This window comes from Micromys minutus (assembly GCF_963924665.1).
Source record: "Micromys minutus genome assembly, chromosome: 7".
Taxonomy (NCBI): domain Eukaryota; kingdom Metazoa; phylum Chordata; class Mammalia; order Rodentia; family Muridae; genus Micromys; species Micromys minutus.
Window position 1 is genome coordinate 63,598,916 of NC_137976.1, and position 19,468 is coordinate 63,618,383.

The window sequence follows — 19,468 nt, forward strand, 5'->3', positions numbered from 1 at the left end:
TGTCTCAACATGACCGTCTGACCTCCCCACAGTGCACCCACACATGCGGTGACATTTCCAAAGGCTGTAGAGCTTGTAGATTTTGGGGCTCCTCTGCATCCCGAAATCATAACGTTCAGATCACACTATCTTTGTGACCTGTTTGGGCATCTTCCCTAGGTCACTTTTTGTCCGGATGCCATGGAATTCTTATCAGTGACGTGTGACACCCCACTGACTCGGGTTACTGCAGGCAGTATGTGGGTATCAGGGATTCTGAAGCATGAAGCCCAGTATCCTGACCCATTTTTCAAAGTATATCAGTCAATCAGGTATGAATTACACAAAAATTATGTTAAACCTTCTGGCTTTTTTAGGCTATTCTTGTGGTGGAGCCAGTACAACTGTAAGGAAAAGTTAGGGAGGTGCGCCCTCCAGTGGACAGTAAGGAACGTACGCTCTCAGACCCGGAACTGTTAAGGGGTTTGCTGGCGGATTCTCCCTAGACAGTTTCCTTCAAGACTGAAAATTTCCAGACTGATTTTTTTTTTTTTAATCTCAAAGTTGGAAACCGTTGCTTTTATAACAAAATTTCCACTGTCCTGAATATTGGATTTCTGCATCACAGAAGCGTGGTGTACACGATTTTGATCTCAAGACTATCACCACATGCTTTTGCTGCCAGTCCGCACACTTGGTACTCCTCGACGCCCTACAGGGTGGAGTGTTTGGTCTGTTCTCTCCTTGAGGGCTCTCTGCACCAGCATGCTGTCCAGGCATAAGATGGATTTGCCCCTCTCTGGCGGGTGAAGGAGACACAGGCACGAACAAATAGCCTCCAGAGAAATCTTACCGAGACACGTGTTTGCTTCTCTTCCTTTTAAAGTAAGATGGATGCCTGGGAAGTGAGAGATAAGGATGTGTTCCAGTTTCGACGACTAAAAGATGTCTGTTTTTTCCTGGAATTTAGCCACACCTGTGCGTCCAAGAGTCACCAAAGTTGTGCCTTCAGTAATTCAAAATGTAGCTACTTGGCCCTTCAGACCTTAGAACTTCCTGGTAGTCAGCCCAGTCTCCACGCAGTTAGACGTGGATTTGGAATCGGGGAGAAATGTCAATGTCGACAGTTTCAAACACATCTTCTTGAAGGTTGGTTCAGCCCTTTGAGGTGAGACACAGAGATCCAAAAGTTTTACACACACAAACACACACACACACACACAGAGAGAGAGAGAGAGAGAGAGAGAGAGAGAGAGAGAGAGAACAGACATATACACACAGACACACAGACATCAGATACACAGACACACACACAGACACCAGACACACACAGACACACATACACACATACACACATAGACATACACACACAGATACCAGACAGACAGACACACACACAGACAGACACACATACACAGACACACACAGACACCAGATACACATAGACACGAATACACACATACACACACAGACACCAGATACACATAGACACACATACACACATAGACATAGACACCAGACAGACAGACAGACAGACACACACAACACACACACACACACACACACACACACACACACACACACACACACACATCCCTAAGAGCTCCGTGTTGGAAATCAGAGACTCTGTGCTCTGACTTTCTAATCTGCAGCACAGCAGTTGAGTTAATAACACTGGGAGTCAGATTTGGCTTCAGTGGCCTTACTCATCCATTCTTTGTGTGGCGAATATAGATCTTCACCCCCCAGAGTCCAGGATCTACAGCTGGCTCCTGTACTGCATGCAGGGTTCTAGTTGATTCATATGACAAAGCTCCAAGGGGCTGCATGTGTGGGATCCTCTCTCAGGGCCACCGATTTGATTGTTGGTGTCTAGCTGGATCTGTAGCCATAGCTCTTCATCCTTTGAGAGCACAGGACCGAGGGGCTAACCCGGATACCAGTTCCTATGTATGCAGCCTTTGCTGTCATGGGGTAGTAGACACTGCCTACACCTCTGTCCTGCACAGGCACACCTTCATAGAGGGAGAGCTGTGCTGATACTGTATTTGTATTCTGTAACCCAGTTTTCTTTGATGCCGACATCTTCAGGATCAACAATAGGGTGTGTTTTGTTCCTGATATTAAGACTTATTTTTAGGTAGCCGGTTATGTCTTGGAAATAATTCTGCTCTTTATTACCGGTGAGAATATGGGCACCTTCTCCCATGACTGTTTTCCTTGGGAGCTCTGTCTGGCCATCCTCTCCTCTTATGTATGAGTCAGCCTGAGCTTAACTACGGGACATTGCGTTAGCCTCTGCTCAGTGGGATGAGCTGTAGCTCCACACTGGGCTTTTCTCTGGGGGCACAAAGGCAGAGTTATGAGTCAGGAGGCATCTAGGTGACCGGGGGGAGATGATGAACCTGGTAGGCTGGTCGAGGGTGATGGTTTTAATGTGCCTCTCCCTCTACTAAGCATCCGATTGTATACGGCTTTTAGGGTTTGGTGACTTTGGAGCCTCGCTTTACAGTTAGTTACTGGTGGAGCACAGATGCCATCTAGTGGCAGTTACTGGAATTTGACCTTAGCTCATTTAGCCATTCAACCCTCTTCCTCTGAAGGTTGCAAATTTTGAACTGTCTGGGAGTGAGAATTCTATCACAGAAGAAGGGTACCCATGGCTTTAGACTGCTTCATAGGCGCTCCATTGTCAGGCTTCTGATGCCTTTGCTTGGGGACATGGACTGCACTAGACACAGTTTCTTAGGAAGGGTCAAAATGACAGTATGACAGTATCAGATTGACACTGTGGTCCTAAGTGCCTCACCCACCAGTCTCATCCCCCGTGCATTCCAGGACATGTGGTCTATGTGTTTATTTAGCTTCTATCTACCCAACCTCCATTGTTAGGTGATGCACAAGTTATTGGACAGAGGGGAACCAACCGGTCATTGCATAATTGTTAGTGGATAGGGAGATGGAACTGGAACGTGCATTTGGAATTAGTTCCATACATTTCGGAGGGACAGGGGTGGTCTGGTCCAAAGAAGAAGCTACACACACACACACACACACACACACACACACACACACACACACACACACCAGAAGCCTTATCTTTCCCTATTCAGCCCATACTTAAGGCAGTCACAAAACCCATACCTGAGTAGGACACGGACTCACCATGGTGCTGACAAAAGATCCGAAGTGCCGTGGCTGACGGGCAGAATTAGGTAACCAGCAAGTCAGTGAATAAACGGGCAAGATGCAGACTGTAAACACACTTGCTGATCTGGGAGCCCAGTGACCTTTGGGGCAGTTTTGCACAGCTCTTGTTTTATAAGGTGTGGAGCAGGGGCACATTGTACATATAAATTGCACATGTAACTGGATAGGACTGGTAGGTCATTATTGCTGCCCTGCACGACTCTTGTCTTGGGCCTGTGAGCTGGGTAAGTTCATTGATCATGGCGGGGAGTGGATGAGTCTCCATCTAAGTGCAGGAGGGCGCTGGATGTGGTATTGTAGGGTCGTTATCCATTAGATGTCTCGAAGTGTCCTTGGGTGATACTGTGTGATGTTTGGGTTATGCATTAACATATTATAGAATAAAAATGAGATGGTAAGCGAGAATTGGGCAAACATGGTTCTCGAAACATTCTTTACCTTTGCATGTATTCGAAAAACGTCCACAGTAAACTGACATTGAGACTAGGTCTTTGACTAGCCAATGGCAGTTCTAAATTTCTTTAGAGGACTCTCTCCCCCTAGTCCCGGACTCACGTAGCCCAGGATGTGGTCTACTGTGCCAGCCTCTATATGGCATAGTTATAGGCACTGTGGAAAGCCTGGCAGCATGCCCCTTCGATGGATGTGACCTCTTTGCCGAGGCTGTGTGGGATTTCACGCCCAGGCTTCCCTGTTCTGGTCCTTCCAATCTCCTCCCAGTGTCTGTGTGGCTTTACAGACACTTAGAGGAACCTCGTATTTCTCCTCAGAGTACCTGACTGGGGTTGTGTACTCAGGTGTGACTGTTAGATGCTGTCCACAGAGGAAGAAGGATGCCTTCCAGAGCCTGGGTGGGGCTTCTGCGTGGTGCTCTTTTGGTGATCTGATACCTAGCCTAGTTCTTTAACCAGGTAATATAGAAGCTTCAAGGTTGGGGGTGGGGGAATCTTTCCTATGACCCCCGAGTCATATACCTCATATTGTTTATTTTCTAGGCATACATAGCTAACTAGTATCACTTTAAGGTTTTTTTTTTTTTTAAACTTCTAAGCGGACTGTAGAAGTAATTCCCCACCCCTTTTCCTTTTGAGGTAGAAAAGCAGTCTTACTCTAGTGCACTGTTGTATCAGTTTAAAGGCTTGAACATCTGTGAGTGTTTGGGTCCCCTAGGAGGGTAATTTCAAAAGTAGCATGGAACAGGAGAATGGGGAATCAGCTTGAGTTTCCTCCTCTGGTGTCCACTTGATTTCCCCAGCTGTAAGGGGGGCCGACCGCCTTCTTGAGTTGATAGCTTGGTGCGCAGCTGTGGCGTACGTGCAGCATTTTTCCCAGCCTGAAGGCTTTCAGAAGCATGTTATACACCCAACAACGCTACCCCGATTGCTGCCGTGTAATGTGCTCTGTCTTTAACACCGAAAAAGGTAGCTTGGGAGCGTGGCGGCCGCTCTGCTGCAGAATAGAAATGACACCCCAAAGTTCACATGCCAGCAGCACAAAGTACCCAAGCTTTTTACCCCAGCGGTCCCTGGGTATTTCACTGTCATCAGAGGGACGTTGGAGTCAGCTTTGGTGTTTTTGTTTAGTAGCAGGCTCTTGTGTTGGGCCACTCCCTTGGGAGATCTTTACCCAGACCCCATCGCATGCTTTCAATTTTGGTTCTTATCTCTGCTGATTGTTACCACTGGTCATCCCTTGAAGAGCCCACTGCTCTCCGTCAGCACGGGTACAATGCTCTGCCTGGTGGATATGCCGCCCACGATAGTGGGCTCGATTTTTATTCCCTTACATGCTACATGCTCCAGTGACAGGTAAAAACTCATCGCTCCTTCATTAGCATGATCTGAAGGAATCTCTAGTGATGTGTTTATAATAATCTAAAGAGTGGACAGTGGGATATGTTCTAGGGAGGTGTGGGGGAGGGGAATGCCTCCAGTGGACCCATGTTGAGGTATCCCTTCCCCCTGAGGGACCAGCCACAGAGTGGTATAGTCTAGAATAGTTTATTCAGGGCATAGGGGAGGGGTGTTAAGAGGGTAGTAGAGGCAGGAGGGGGGGAGGAAGAGGAGGAGAGGGGAGGACTAGAGGTGTAGAGAAATAGAGTTCGGCCATGAGCATGTGGAGGAGGGGGAAGGGGGGAGAAGGGACAAAGGGGGAAGAGGGTACGAGAGCAAGAGAAACGAGAGAGAGGAGGGGGCCGGCAGCCCCTCTTATAAGTGCCAGGAATATCTGGCTGTTGTCAGGTCACTGTGGGGTGGCACTTAGAATGCTAACACCTTGGCCTTCTTGAGTTGTCCATTCTCCAAGGCAAGCATCTTTCCCTCCTCTTTCTCCTCTGTGTTTTGGCTAGACCCTTATTCATTTCCCCTCATTTTTAAAAAATTTCTATTTATAATTGTATGTTCATTGTGAGTGATTTGTTTGGGCTGCTTGTCAAATGTTCTTGGATCTCGTCCATCCCAGCAGGTAGGAAGGGCGTACTTTCTTCTCCGTGGTGGACATGGTATTGGCCTGAGACCCTGGATAGTAAATGGAATGCTGTGTCATTTGTAGCCAGTTCTCTCGCTTCTGTGCCCAGATTATCTATCTCATCTCCTAAGAGCTTCCTTTTACCACAGCAGAGGGACTGTGAAAATTCGGGGCGGGACTGCTTCCTCCGTTCTCGTCCTGAGTTAAGGGAAGGAGAACCGTTCCTCAGTTTACCTACCCTTGGCGGGCTTTGTTCTCCGAGTCACTGAAATGTTTCAGGTTTGTCACTCAGCACAATCTCCCCTCCCCTGATTGACGCAGCTGAATCTTGTTTCCTCTCAAAATGATATGCACTGTGCACGGGAGACCATCTCTCTTCACCCGGGTATTACCAGTCTCTTCGGGTGTAAATTACACAGGTTTTGAGTCCTTTTCCTTTCCCAGTAAACTAAATGTTCCTGTTCAGAGTGATCTAGCTAATTTGCATTTGAACCCCAAATGAGAAAACAATAGAAATTAGCTGCCCCCATCCCACCCCTGCCCCCACCCCTACCCTGGGTCTTAAGCAGAGGTGGCTGGACTCAGCTCACTTAAGTTTGACAGTCTGCATGAAAAGGGTTTTGGCTGTTTTATGTGTGGTTTCCAACCCATCTTTCTATTTTAACCACTACCACTACCCTGGACACGGTGCTGATGCAGGTTCTTTGAGGAATGGACATTTTTACATTCTTGGGTATGACTGTGTGAAGCCAGTAAGTTATGAATTATGGAAACCAGGCTTTGTGAGCGTCCTCAGAAACAGAATATAGTGTTCCTAAGTGGGAAATGTGTGCTAACATGTGTGCTTGTATAAGTCTGGACTCCTAGGGTAGAGACTGGCAGTCAAGCAACCAAGCGCTCCCTGCAAGGTGTACTTTGCATGTTACCATGGCTACCTTAGTTGTTACAGTTTTACCTTTTTTGTTCAAGGAAAGCAAGGCATAGAGAGCTTAATTATGTTCCTTGTAGGTGTCTCGGTCTCAACCCTCATGTTGTCTACAATAACCTAGTAGACTTTGACAGGGCCATTGACTTTTAGAACTTGTTTGGAAGGAAAATAATGAAATCCCGAGGCTTTCTGTTTCTCTTCCTGCTTGACTTTTTGACAATCAGTACACCATTTTATACCATGCCAGCCCTTCTGTGACGCACATATAACTAATGAGGTTTTTGAAATGATAGAAATGCACAGTGCACTGTACAAAGCAGTTACCTTCCAATCCCCAGAGTCTGTTCTAGACGTAGGAGAATAAATCCTTGACTAGAAGGAGCCGATAGGCTTCGCCTGCGATGGGGTAGCTCTCATTGGCTGAGCCTCTGCTAAATATCAGTACCATGTGCGGGTTTGCTCTCACCCGACATAGGAGGGAAAGAACTCCTCAATCGACTGTGGACTGTCGTAGGTGGTGGAGGGGCTCTTGTCGGACCAGGTCAAGGCTGCTGCAGAAGCTGTTCAGCCCACAGAGCACATGAGTGGCAGGAGCCAGCTTGGCCCTGTGTGCCCAAACTGCGTTTCCAGCAACATGCTGCCTGCCACCCGAGGACGTGTCTCTGGGCCAGCGGAAGTCTCATTATCTCCAAAGGAGAGGCTCCTCTATTCATTTCGCCTTATGGGATGTTTTGTGTGCCTTGAATGTGCTAGAGGCTCTTATTAGATAACTTTAATTAGATCTCCAGACCACTCTATGCAGTGAGTCGAGTTTAGAGGGAGCACAGAGGAGCAGAATAAACTGTGTATATCATGTGCTTGGATACTCGGTAGCCACTCTTCAACGGTGGCGTATTTATTTGCTTAAATGAGGAACTGGAAGCTCAGGAAGGTTAAATATCTTCCCGGACTCATCTACGTTGTAAATGGCTAGCCCAGGACACCCTCCCAAGGCCTCTTGTTCTGGTCCCAGAAACTCACCTATATTGATCAGGGTCAAAATGGACAAAGACCAAACAAGTTCTTGGACATCTTTCAGTTTGTCTCACTCTTGTGCCCTCAGACTGAATTAGTCATGGCTGCTCGCCATGCCTTGATTTTTTTAAAAATCAGATTTTCAAAGTGTTAAGAAAAACCGCACACGGTGGTATGGAGTAAGCCTGACTCACTGGCTTATTAAATGTTACCGTAACGTGAACATCAGTGGTGACTAGGAGATTACTGGGCAGCAAGGAGGCCCAGCTCATGCTGTCCCGAGTTCCCAGCATTGTGCAGAAGGCTGATCGGGTCCAATGTTTCTTGATAAATGTAGGTGGCTAGATATGATGTTACTGGTCCAAGGTCACAGTTAAGCTTCCAGTCACAAAGCACAAAGCTAGCATGTTTTCTGGAGAGCCTAGCTTCTTCCTTTCCAAGCCGTTTTTACATTCAGGTCAAGCCAGGTCTTCATCACAAGAGAACAGTATTATGTGAAATGCTGACCTCTGCAGCGTATACGAGAATAGGCAAGGCTCTTACTGTCAGCAAAACTCTGAAGCCGTCAATGAGTTATTTCTCCTCAGAATCTCAGGTGCTTGATTTTTGCACCCCACCCATCCACACATACATAGTGAGAGACCACAGATAGATGGTTGTTTTTGTTTTGTTTTGTTTTGTTTTGAAGTATGAATGAGAGCATGGCAAAACCTACAAATTGGGGCTATTACGAATTCCATAGATGGTGCTGTTCTGAGACAAAGAGAGTCCTGCCCACACTAAGGATGCTTCTTGGAGAATAAGCTTAACAAAGGCATTTTTTTTTCTGTAAAGTAAAAACCATGACATCATTACAAGAACATTCGTATTCTTTTTTAATCAGCCAAGGACCTGTCACCCTAGGATGTGCATCAGAGTCACAGAGGACTTTGTCACTGTTGTTCCTGACTGTGCCTATCATGAAAAATCTGTCAGAAGAAGGCTCTGTTTGTTAAGTGTGTGTCACAGAGCTGAAGCCAAAGAAGTGGCAGATTACCCCAGACCAGCAGGATGCTGAGCACATCTCTATATACCCAGCCAAAGATAACTTACTCAGTGTTGCTATAATTACAAGACATTAAAACTTGACCATTCTCTCTCCAGTGTTTGTGTGTGTCTCACTCTGTGTGTGTGAGTGCGCGTGCATGCACGCGAATTTCTGTGTGTTTAAACAAATTCCTCCATATACACTTATCCAGCAAGTCTTTATTATATGAGGTCTCTGAAGATGGGGTATGGGGTATTCGAGTCTTACTGTGATGTTAACAGTCTAGTATTATGTAGTTAATTTGGTTTCGTGGCTCACTTTCAACAGGTGCTGTCTCTGAACTGATTTACTTCTTAAAAAATATGGGCACCCCCCTGATCTTTTACTGGATCCTCTGAAGATCCACAGAGTTGTAGGGATAGATGGCATGAAGCTCATTCCCTGAGGTCCCAGTGTCTATAATATTAAGGTCTTTGACAGTAGAAAGTCTGCAGTAAAGAAAATTCAAAACATAGAACAGCGCTTCTTAACCTCTGGGTGGTGACCCCTTTGGCAAACTTCTCTCTCCAAAAAATATTTGCATTACGATTCATAACAGTAGCGAAATTACAATTAGGAAATAGCAACAAAAATAATTTTATGGATAGGAGTCACAGCAACACGGGAACTGTATTAAAAGACTGTAGCACTAGGGAGGTTGGGAACTACTATCATGGAGGATTATGGGAAGAAGATGGTTTTGCTGCGGCATGTCTTAGAAACAAATACGAGCCAGTGCTTCTGGGGAGAGCAGAGTCAGGAAAGCCTGTCCTTTTGTTTATAGTAGTGAGCTGGTGGGCTGGTGCATCCTCTGACCCTGATTTCAGACTTGGCTAGTGGCAAAAGTGAATCCATTCAGAGACTCATTTGTTACAACTAACCCTGCAGCCACCTGAGCATTGAAGTCCCAGCCCCTGGCATCCCATCTGCCATGACAGCTGACACCAGTCAGCTCAGCTTGGCTTAAACTTAAGCCAGACAAGACAAGGAGGCCGTCTTGGGGTAGTTAGAGCTGGGGAAGGCTCCGTTTGTCACCACAGTTGTGAAACTGCAGACCAGTGGGCCGGATGGAAGTGTCCCATCCCTGGAAGAGGAACATGGCCTTAGCAACTAAGTTCCTAACTTCTGAGAGTGTGGTAAACAGTTCGCCAGGCAGTTCTGCAGGCTTGAGAGGACAGGGGTTGAGAATCAGCCTAGCTCCCGGATTCTACGATGTGACCACACACTTTATCACATTGGCTCCTTGAAAAGTTACTTTTAGTTAGGCATGGAGAGGGTACTCAAAAGGCATACCATGTACCAGGCAGGGATGTTTCTTTTTGTGAGGCTGGTAAAAGTGGCCACTCCTCCTGCCCAGCAGAGGGAGTTTTAGCTCCACCCACCCCCAGGAATGTTTATTAGAGCAAGTGAAGGTGGCCACAGCTTCCCTAAGTCAGCAAAGGGAAAGGGATTTTCTAGCGATTTTTCACCCAAGTCTGCCCAAAAGAAAGCTGTTAGAAGAATTCAAAGCAGGGCTCAAATGGTACTTTACGGACAGACAGTTACAGAGGACGTGCTAGACTTGGGAACGCATTGTGCTTTGAAAGCCTCTGCGGGCACGCTGAGGACTTCGGGGTCACAGAATGGTTCAGCTGGGAGGAGAAGCTGGGTGAATGAGGTGACTCCCTTGGCAAAGCCCTAGGTGTGACTTCTCACGTGATGGCCTCAGCTGGCCTCAGCACGGAGAACAGGGACAATAGAGACACTGAGGGATGAGGCGTGGGTAAGATGTGGAAGGACACGGTCAAGAGGAGTTGGAGCATATGGAAGCTCTCCGAATGACTGAGTGTGTGAAGAGCCTGTCACTCAGTGGGGTGACTTGGGGAGAGGAGACCTGGTCTATGATCTGTCGGAGCCCTTCCACTGGGAAAGGGCAGACCGTGGTGCTGGTCAAAAAGAACAGCATTGTTGTGAGTGGGGTCTGGGAAGCATCTGAGATCTGGTTTCGGTGCTGGTGTTTTATTCTTGGAGGGCAGAGCTTTCCTTAATAACACACATGGGCTGCGAGCTTCCCGTAACAGTGTTTTTTTTTTCGTTTCTAGGGATGGTGCAAAAGCTAGATCAAAAACTCCCCGTGGCTAACGAGTATCTGTTGCTCTCTGGAGGAGTCCGAGAAGGTGTGGTGGACCTGGACTTAGACGAGTTAAATGTCTACGCCCGAGGCACTGACTACGACATGGACTTCACTCTTCTGGTGCCGGCCCTTAAGCTGCATGACCGGAACCAGCCTGTGACACTCGATATGCGCCACTCAGCTTTGTGCCATTCCTGGCTGAGCCTCCGGCTCTTCGATGAGGGGACAATCAGCAAATGGAAAGATTGCTGCACAATCGCCGACCACATCAACGGCGCCACCAACTACTTCTTCTCTCCCACCAAAGTGGCTGACTGGTTCTATGACTCCATCAGCATCGTCCTCTCAGAGATACAGAAGAAACCCCAGAGAGGGATGCCGAAGGTGGAAAAGGTGGAGAAGAACGGGACCATCATCTCCATCATTCTGGGCGTGGGGAGCAGCCGCATGTTGTACGACATCGTCCCCGTGGTGTCCTTCAAAGGCTGGCCCGCGGTGGCTCAGAGCTGGCTGATGGAGAACCACTTTTGGGATGGGAAAATCACAGAGGAAGAGGTCATCAGTGGCTTCTACTTGGTGCCAGCTTGCTCCTACAAGGGCAAGAAGGACAATGAGTGGCGTCTGTCCTTTGCCAGGAGCGAGGTGCAGCTGAAGAAGTGCATTTCCGGCAGTCTCATGCAGGCCTACCAAGCCTGCAAAGCCATCATCATCAAACTCCTGTCAAGGCCCAAGGCGATCAGCCCCTATCACCTGCGGAGCATGATGCTCTGGGCCTGTGACCGACTCCCTGCCAGCTACTTGGCTCAAGAAGACTATGCAGCCTACTTTTTGCTGGGCCTCATTGACGACCTGCAGCACTGTCTGGTCAACAAGATGTGCCCTAATTATTTCATCCCTCAGTGCAACATGCTGGAGCACCTGTCAGAGGAGACAGTCATGCTCCACGCCCGGAAGCTGTCCTCGGTCCGCTCGGATCCCGCAGAGCACCTGCGCACCGCCATCGAGCACGTGAAGGCAGCCAATCGGCTGACGCTGAAGCTACAGCGGCAGGGTAGCACCACCAGCATCCCCTCCCCACAGTCGGATGGAGGGGACCCCAATCAGCCCGATGACCGTCTGGCAAAAAAACTGCAGCAGCTAGTGACTGAGAACCCAGGGAAGTCCATCTCCGTCTTCATTAACCCCGACGACGTCACAAGGCCCCATTTCAGAATCGATGATAAATTTTTCTGAGTGTTCGGTTGACTTTCTTCCCTCCCCCCTCCCCTTTCTCTGTTCCAAAACTTCAGTACCGTGTCGTGTGATTTGTGACTGTCATTCTGTTTTTACATATCCAGCTCACACTGGATCTGGTAAGAACACACTTTAAGTTTCCTGGTTCTGCAGGATGTTGCAGTCTCTGAAACAGTGTTACTACTATCTCACATCCTGCCGGATTTTGCTGTTTGTTTTCTAGCTATTGTGGACTTTTCTTTTTCTTGGTGTTCATTTTTTTTTTAAAGGAGAACTTGAGCCATAGCTGACCATGAATATCCTCTTGCTTGCTTTCTGTCTCACACCCAGCGTAGATTTTCGGTGGGATCCGGGAAACACATGTTCATCCCGGCGTATTTGAACATCACTCTCCTTGGCTTCTGTTCTCTTTGACCTTGTCCTTCTCCTGAGTTTTCACTGAGAGTCCTAAGAACCTGCGGGCCCCGTGCAGGCTGGCTGCGTTTGTTTCTTTGCGCCAGCATCCAGAACAGTTCCCCCTTTCTACGAGATCTAACTTCAAGAGAGGGAGGGAGAGCGAGATGTATGTGTTTCCGGGCAACCTCATTGAATGTAATTGTCCTCGAATCAGCAAACATTGGACGGTTTGGAGGGAGGGTTTGATAGCTTTTCAAACAGAATTAAGGTTTCCAAATGTTAGTTTTAGTGGCTGTGATTATTCGAAGCCTTATTTAAATCCTATTAAGGAGCACACCATTCTGACTGTTATTTGCACTAATGAAGTCTTTGCCATTGTCTTAGCTGCGATGTGTGTTTCAGCGCCCATTAACACCCCTCTGGAGAATGCTGTCGACGTTTCTCATTGAGTCCAGTTCTCCCGGTCCGTAGGACGAGTGTCTACATCTGTCTGGTTCTCCTTTAAGTGTGGGACCTGTTTCTCCCTCTTTGATAGCTCTGGTTTCTGCCTTATGGAGGGGAGTTCTCAAAGCTTTATATCTGTTCACTGACCATCTGAAGCTGGGGGAGGTAATACTTGATAAAGTGGGTATCTTTGTATTTATTTCTGGGGGGGTGGTTCTAGAGATCTTCTCTCCCCCCTTTCCTTTTATAAAGTCTCTTTACGTCTCCTGAGACCTTGAGGGAAACCGACAGGCAGAAGAATTAGGGCCAGATTGAAGGTAACCATGCCTGTTCAAAGTAGGTTTCACTGGAGAGCTGGAACCAGGAAATACCTAAGTAGCTCTGTTGGAATAAGGGAGTCCCTGTTATCTGACAGAAACTGTTTGCCAGATTTAGGTGCTTCGGGGCGTGTGGGTCCCCGTTTAGGTGTGAACTCAAGGCGGACTGTGGTGCTTGAGTCGTGGACGGACCTGCTGATCTAGATGCCACCGATGATGTCTGCCAATGGAAGAGTCGAGCAAGCAACGGTGGCTGTTTTGGTCTTGAATGTCCAGACTCATCAGTTGGATTTTGGCCAATTGGAGTCAGGCTCTTGGAGTTTTGCATGGGAATTAATGTAATGCTTATAAATCACTCAGCAATCTCAAGTCAAACACAAAAATAAAAAAGAAACATACTGGCCTTGGAATTCTGTTGTCCTTATTACTTTGTTATCTCAGAGCCTCTCCCCCTTCTCTCCGTCTGTTTTCACTAAGCCCCTCCCCCTTCTCGGTTTTCACTAAGCCCCTCCCACGTCTCCTCCTGTTTTTGCTAAGCCCCTCCCACCTCTCTCCTCTTCTGTTTCTGCTAAGCCCCTCCCAACATCTCTCCTGTTTTACTAAGCCCTTCCTCCTTGTCTGTTCCCTCTAAGCCCCTCCCACTTCTCCTGTTTTCACTAAGCCCCTCCCCTTCTCTGTTTTCACTAAGCCCCTCCCACGTCTCTCCTCTTGTTTCTGCTAAGCCCCTCCCACATCTCTCCTGTTTTACTAAGCCCCTCCTTGTCTGTTCCCTCTAAGCCCCTCCCACTTCTGTTTTTACTAAGCCCCTCCCCCTTCTGTTTTCACTGTGCCGTCTCTTGATTTCCTAGCCTGGAACTCTAAATTTTTCTGCCTGGGCTGAGTGCTGGGATATCAAGTATGTATCTGTTTTGGGGACTAGCTGTGGTTCTGTGTCCTCCATGCCTTCCCTCAGGGTGTCCTGGCGCTGCTGATGCACACTGGGGGCTGGAAGAGTAAAGCCGAGTCCAGAATGGGTGGGGTCTCCAGGAGCTTGGTCTGGCTGAACGTGAGTACTGGGGCTGGGGGAGCTTCTCCAATGAGTTCAGTGTGACAGTTCTTTTAGACGATACTCACGAAACAGCTCTCTTAGACGCTCTTCAGCGAAACAGCTGCTGAATATACACACCTTATTTGGGGTGGACAAAGGCTATATATGAACCTCTGAGAGTAGGAAGGAGGCTCCAGGTGAGTAAATCATCGGGCAGAGTTTATTTTCTTACTTTTAATAAAGTTAAACAATACAAATACACTCACAAGCTGCCTCCCTGTCTAACCCTGGCTTCCTTCCCTCCCTTGTCCTCAGCACTGCCTCCCTTTCCTTAACCCTCTTACAGACACAGGGCACCCGACTGAGAAAACCGAGAAGCTGCTCTAAGTACACAGCAACATAATGGAGGAGGTGAACTGTCCACACTCAGGGTTAAACCAAGCAAGTCTGCATTTTCTGGGTTTTAAGCAGTTGACCTTCATTAGCCAAACTGAAAGGAGAAATTTCCTGGGCCAGGTGCTTCAAAGCTGAAGCCCCCAGTTGTTTGCATCAAAATCGCCCGTATCCCTGCCCTCCTCATCCAGATCCTGTCCACTGTCAAAATGAGTCTTTTCGTAGGATCAGAGGGGATGGTAAAAGTCTCTCCCACTTACTTAAGCTTCTGAACGTCACTGGCCCCGCTGTACCGATCCGGATGGTGCACCAGGGCCCGTTTCCGGTAAGCTTTCTAGAGCTTGTTCTTAGAGGCATTCTTATCAGCTCCCAGGATCTTTCAGTAATCTTTCCTCTTGCTCTTCCTCAGCTGTGTATTCCTAAAGAGCTCTTTGTGTTCTTCGGTTTTCTCCGTCTGATACACTTTCTCATAGTCCCGAGCAGCTTCTTCAAACTGCTTTGTGTCCATATAACACTGCGCCCTTTTCAAGTCGGCTTTGAGTGTCGCTGAGCTTTACCGCATTTGGACGGTCTTCTCCGGCGTCTTCTAGTTTCCTAAACTTGGAGTTAACCATACTCCACTTACAGCAGAGTTTAGCGTTTGTTTTTATGCTGTTGGGACCTATCCCCAAGGCTTCTGTGTGCAGTTTATATGCTAGCTTGTGATATTCTTTCTTGAAGGTTTTATCCCCATCTTCTTTTATGGCTTTAAGGGCTTTGGCATTTCCACAAGCAACACAAGCCTTCTTGTGGTCAGGAGCCATCCCGAGAGCCTGTACAAAAAAAAAAAAAAAAAAAAAAAAAACTGCACTGCCTTCTCAATACAATCTTCATAATAAAGGCAAAGGCCTGGGACACACAGGGTATCAGCATTGGTGGAATCCACTTGTAAATGTCACTGGCCACAAACTGCTTCTGAGTATTGACCAAACATTGCTAAACATTCTGCTTTGAGGATTTCGAATCGATGGCAGGCAGGGTTAAGGTCTAGGGCATGCAGAAAAAAATCCTCCAGAAATCTCGCTTTTTAGAAATCTGTTTCTGCTCTTTTCTCATACTCTATGACTGTATTGGTGTTCTTGAACTCCTGCTGTGCGTGGGCATTTTTAGGATCCACCTTTAGGGTTCTCTTGAAACTACAAGATGCTGCCATTGCATTCCCAAGTGAGAGGTGGCACTTGCCTTCTCGGAGGTGGCCCCAGACAAAATTGTCATCCAACCTCACTGCCGCACATCTCCCAAGAGCTTCCTGGAATGGTCCAAGCATCATCAGCGTGGCTGATCGATTACCATGATCGCTGGTATTTTTAGGACACGTATCTGAGGCTTTTGTGTAATAATTATGAGCTTCATTGTAGTTCTCGGCATCATACGCATTCCCCTTTTCCTTGAAGTATTCTGCTTCCCTCTTTACTTCTCCATCCTCCAGCAGTTCAGGCTTGGTCTCTGCCATTACCACATCGCACTCCATGGTAGCCATCTTACCGCTGGACCAGCCAGAATTTTAAGTACTGGGAATGCCTCACCTGTATGGCTCCCTAGATCAGGCAGAGAAGAGGAAGCCACAGTAAGAAAATGGAATCCTCCATTTTGTGCTGATCTCAGAAAAGTCATCTGGCCATGGTAGACTACAACTTTAGTAGCAATGCATCCCCACACCCAGCTTTGAAATTGTTTTCTTGGTGATGCATTAGTGGTCAGTAAGCACAGACCCCCCCACTTTAGTCATCTACAGAGTGAGCAGCCTGTGTTTGTTCTTCCTGTTTTCCTGTTGGCATATACTTACCTTCCACGGGAGTTTGACCTTATCAAACAGCTGCTTCCCAGGTCCAGATGTAACTCCGGATCTGAAAAGCCAGTGGATACAAACCCACTCTTTCTTGGTCACAGACACCAACAAGGGCCATAAAATCCCAGTTCTTCCAATTGGGGACATACCCTGTGGGGGGCTGGGACAGAAGCACATACTCATCCTGGATATGGAGGGAGCGCATTTGGTTTATATCGACACTGATAACCATTACCCAGTCATGACAGCTGACATCAGGTGGCACCGTGGGAGATGGGAGTGAAAAAGCCTAAGTCTCCAGAACCCAGAGCCTGAGGCATCTCCTCTTACCGGACTTCCTCTTCACCAGTGTTTTAACTTATTTTCAGTTCAGCTTAGTTGATCACTGTATTTAATCAAGCACATCACACTGAGGCTGTTTTGTTTGGTGTTTGTCTCTTTTCTTTCTGTGATCTGTGAGGGATCCATGCCTTTGTATCCATGTATTTAGAGATGGTATAGGCTGATTTCATAGTCTATGTAGCTACTTTTACCATTTTGGTATATTGTTTATATTAAAAGAGTCAGATGTGCTGTTGACATGGGCAGGTATATTCCAAAACCATTGCTCTGAGGTCAAGTCAACTCCAGAACCTACCCAGACCCAACATCTCAAGTACAGGTAGCCACACTGTATGTTAAATGCTTTACTTTGAGCCAAAATTTCATTATAGGCATAATAAAGATATAGCACATTAATTATGATTCCCCCCTGTGCCCCTGTGTGCCACACCTCGTCATATGGAGAACACAGTATGTACATTTCGAATAGAAATTGTACAGACCTGGGTGTTAGCCATTTTAATACCCATTGTTTGGTTCCCAGAATTCCTGTTCAGACACAAACCTAAGATGCTCTGAGGTGAGGGTCGATGTATGGAATGTAGCTTAAGACCTTTTCCTCAAACCGATTCCACTGAGTTCTTACCAGTTTGTCTTTCGACAGCCTGGGAAACTGTTTCACATCGTTTATGCTTCAAGTAAAAGATAAATTGCACGTCTGACTTTTAAAGACATTTATAGACTATTATCCAGCAGGGTCTTTTTCTTTAATAGGCCTGAGTCTCACTTAAATCGAGTAGATTTTCCTCTGCCCTCTACCTTTCACTTCTGAGGTGGATAATCTACAGACACAGGTAAAAGTTGGTTTCGAGTTAATGAGGCCACTCAGTCGAAACACTTTAAAAGTGAAAATATTGTGAAGTCACTTTGCAGATCGTTAAATAGAAATTAGTGGAACTACATGGCTAATTGTGTTTTGGGTGGGGACACGGAGACCAAGCAGGAGGTGTTGGGGCTAGCGCAAGCCTCCTGCTCACTTCCGCATATTCCTTCATGTCACTGATGGGACATTTCCCCAGATTGACTTTTGTAACACTTTCTGCTGCAGGTCAGGCTGCTGGTCACAACTCTGTGTTGGCTCATTGGTTCAGACATCTATTCCGCTGAGGGAAATTTCTTTTTTCTTTTTTTTGGTAAGGAATTCTGCTTTACAAAAAGATTTGTATTTTTAAATTGTGTGTACGTACATGTGTTTGTACATGAAAGTAATGTGTGTGTGTGTGTGTGTGTGTGTGTGTGTGTGTGTGTGTGTGCCCCTACAATTTAGCTTTTGGTGGTAAATTTATAGTTATAAGAATAAGTTATTTATTAGCCTTCCAGGTGGCAGTGCATGGTGTTTAAGTGTCCAGTGGGTATAGAGCCACCCTGCCTCTGAGATGCACTTAAAACAGGTCTGAAAGCTGCTTGTCAGATGGAGTTGCCTAGGGCAAGGCACAGCCTGAAGTGCCACCGTTTTACACAATATGGCTGCTCAGGCTCATAACAGTCACCCAGAAGGATGATTGTTCGGTATCTTTGCCTCCCCTCTGTGTGCTCATTATTAGGGAACTAAGAAAGAGATCTTTTCTACATAGTAAGTTGGTGGCTGGCTTTGTCTCTATGAGACCCTTTCTCAAGACAAAAATAGATCCCAACAACAAAGGACCTGTTATTGCATGACCTTAAACATCATAATTCATCTAAGGCTAGTGTGGCAGCTGAGATGGGAACCTGTTCTCCCGGTTGCTCTCCTCTCTGCCTAGGATCGATGGATTGTTATTCGGGCTTTAGTAAGGATTTGTTGATCTAGTTTTCTTTGCTGTCAACCACACCGTTTAGTTAAGGAAAAGAGAATAAAAATAAACCTTGGGGTTTTGTTTGGCTTTGATGTCGTTCACATAAGGGAAATGAGGGGCTGTCTTCTTCTTTACTGGCTGCCTCATATTGCCTCAGTCTCTAAAGAAATCTCAATTTTAGATCTGTAAGCCTGGCTCTTTACAAGCTCCAAGTCTTCATTTTCCTAGCTCTTTATAGTAGCTCATTAAGTTGGAGCAATGTGTCTTGGTGGGCAGCACAGGTACCCCAGGGACTTGTAACAACAGTTCTTGATTGATTCTTGGCATTTGTGATGAATTAATTAATGTGTCAGTATTAAGTCAAATTAGGGGACTTGTTCAAACTTATAGATAGGTATGTATGAAGAAGAGTCAGGACCTAAACCTATTTGTCTTTCTCGGAAATTTCGAAGTTTTGGGGCTGGAGGGATGTCAGTGGGCCATTCATAACTGTCTGTAACATCAGTTCTAGGCAACACACACACACACACACACACACACACACACACACCCTTCTAAAGAGAAATGTAAAACTTTCCGTACCATGATGCCTCTGGAGTTGGAATCTATTCTTACTGTTTAGGATACATTTGCATATGTAATTCGTAGGGACCTACATTCAGATAACATAAGTCTTGGGCAAGCTGTCAAAAGTGTTTTCGTCATATGGATCTCTAGAGAACTTTAATTTTATCACTGAAAGATGCAAGACTAGAGGAAATAACCATTTATAGGAAATTTTGGTGGATGGAAGTGTCTCTATGGTTGCTGCAATTATTCAGCTGAGAGAGGAAGTGAAATGAAAAAGGCTTCTGCCAACAAAACATCACTCCTTTCAAAATATAAGGAAAGAGGTGTT

General features: G+C 46.6%; 1 protein-coding gene and 1 pseudogene across 2 annotated transcripts in view; one reads left to right on the plus strand and one right to left on the minus strand.

The window, feature by feature from the left end:
* The window catches only part of MB21D2 (Mab-21 domain containing 2), a 97,564-nt gene extending 84,010 nt beyond the window's left edge, over positions 1–13,554 (plus strand). The window contains exon 2 of the mRNA XM_080918889.1: positions 10,745–13,554. Coding sequence (XP_080775015.1) covers positions 10,745–12,009 — 1,265 coding nt within the window. The 3' untranslated portion in view covers positions 12,010–13,554. The remainder of the gene's footprint in view (positions 1–10,744) is intronic.
* Positions 13,555–14,714: 1,160 nt separating this feature from the next.
* On the minus strand, positions 14,715–16,105 carry LOC308422901 (dnaJ homolog subfamily C member 7-like; annotated as a pseudogene). The gene has a single exon. The product of its transcript is annotated as a dnaJ homolog subfamily C member 7-like (transcript).
* Between the last annotated feature and the right edge of the window lie 3,363 nt (positions 16,106–19,468).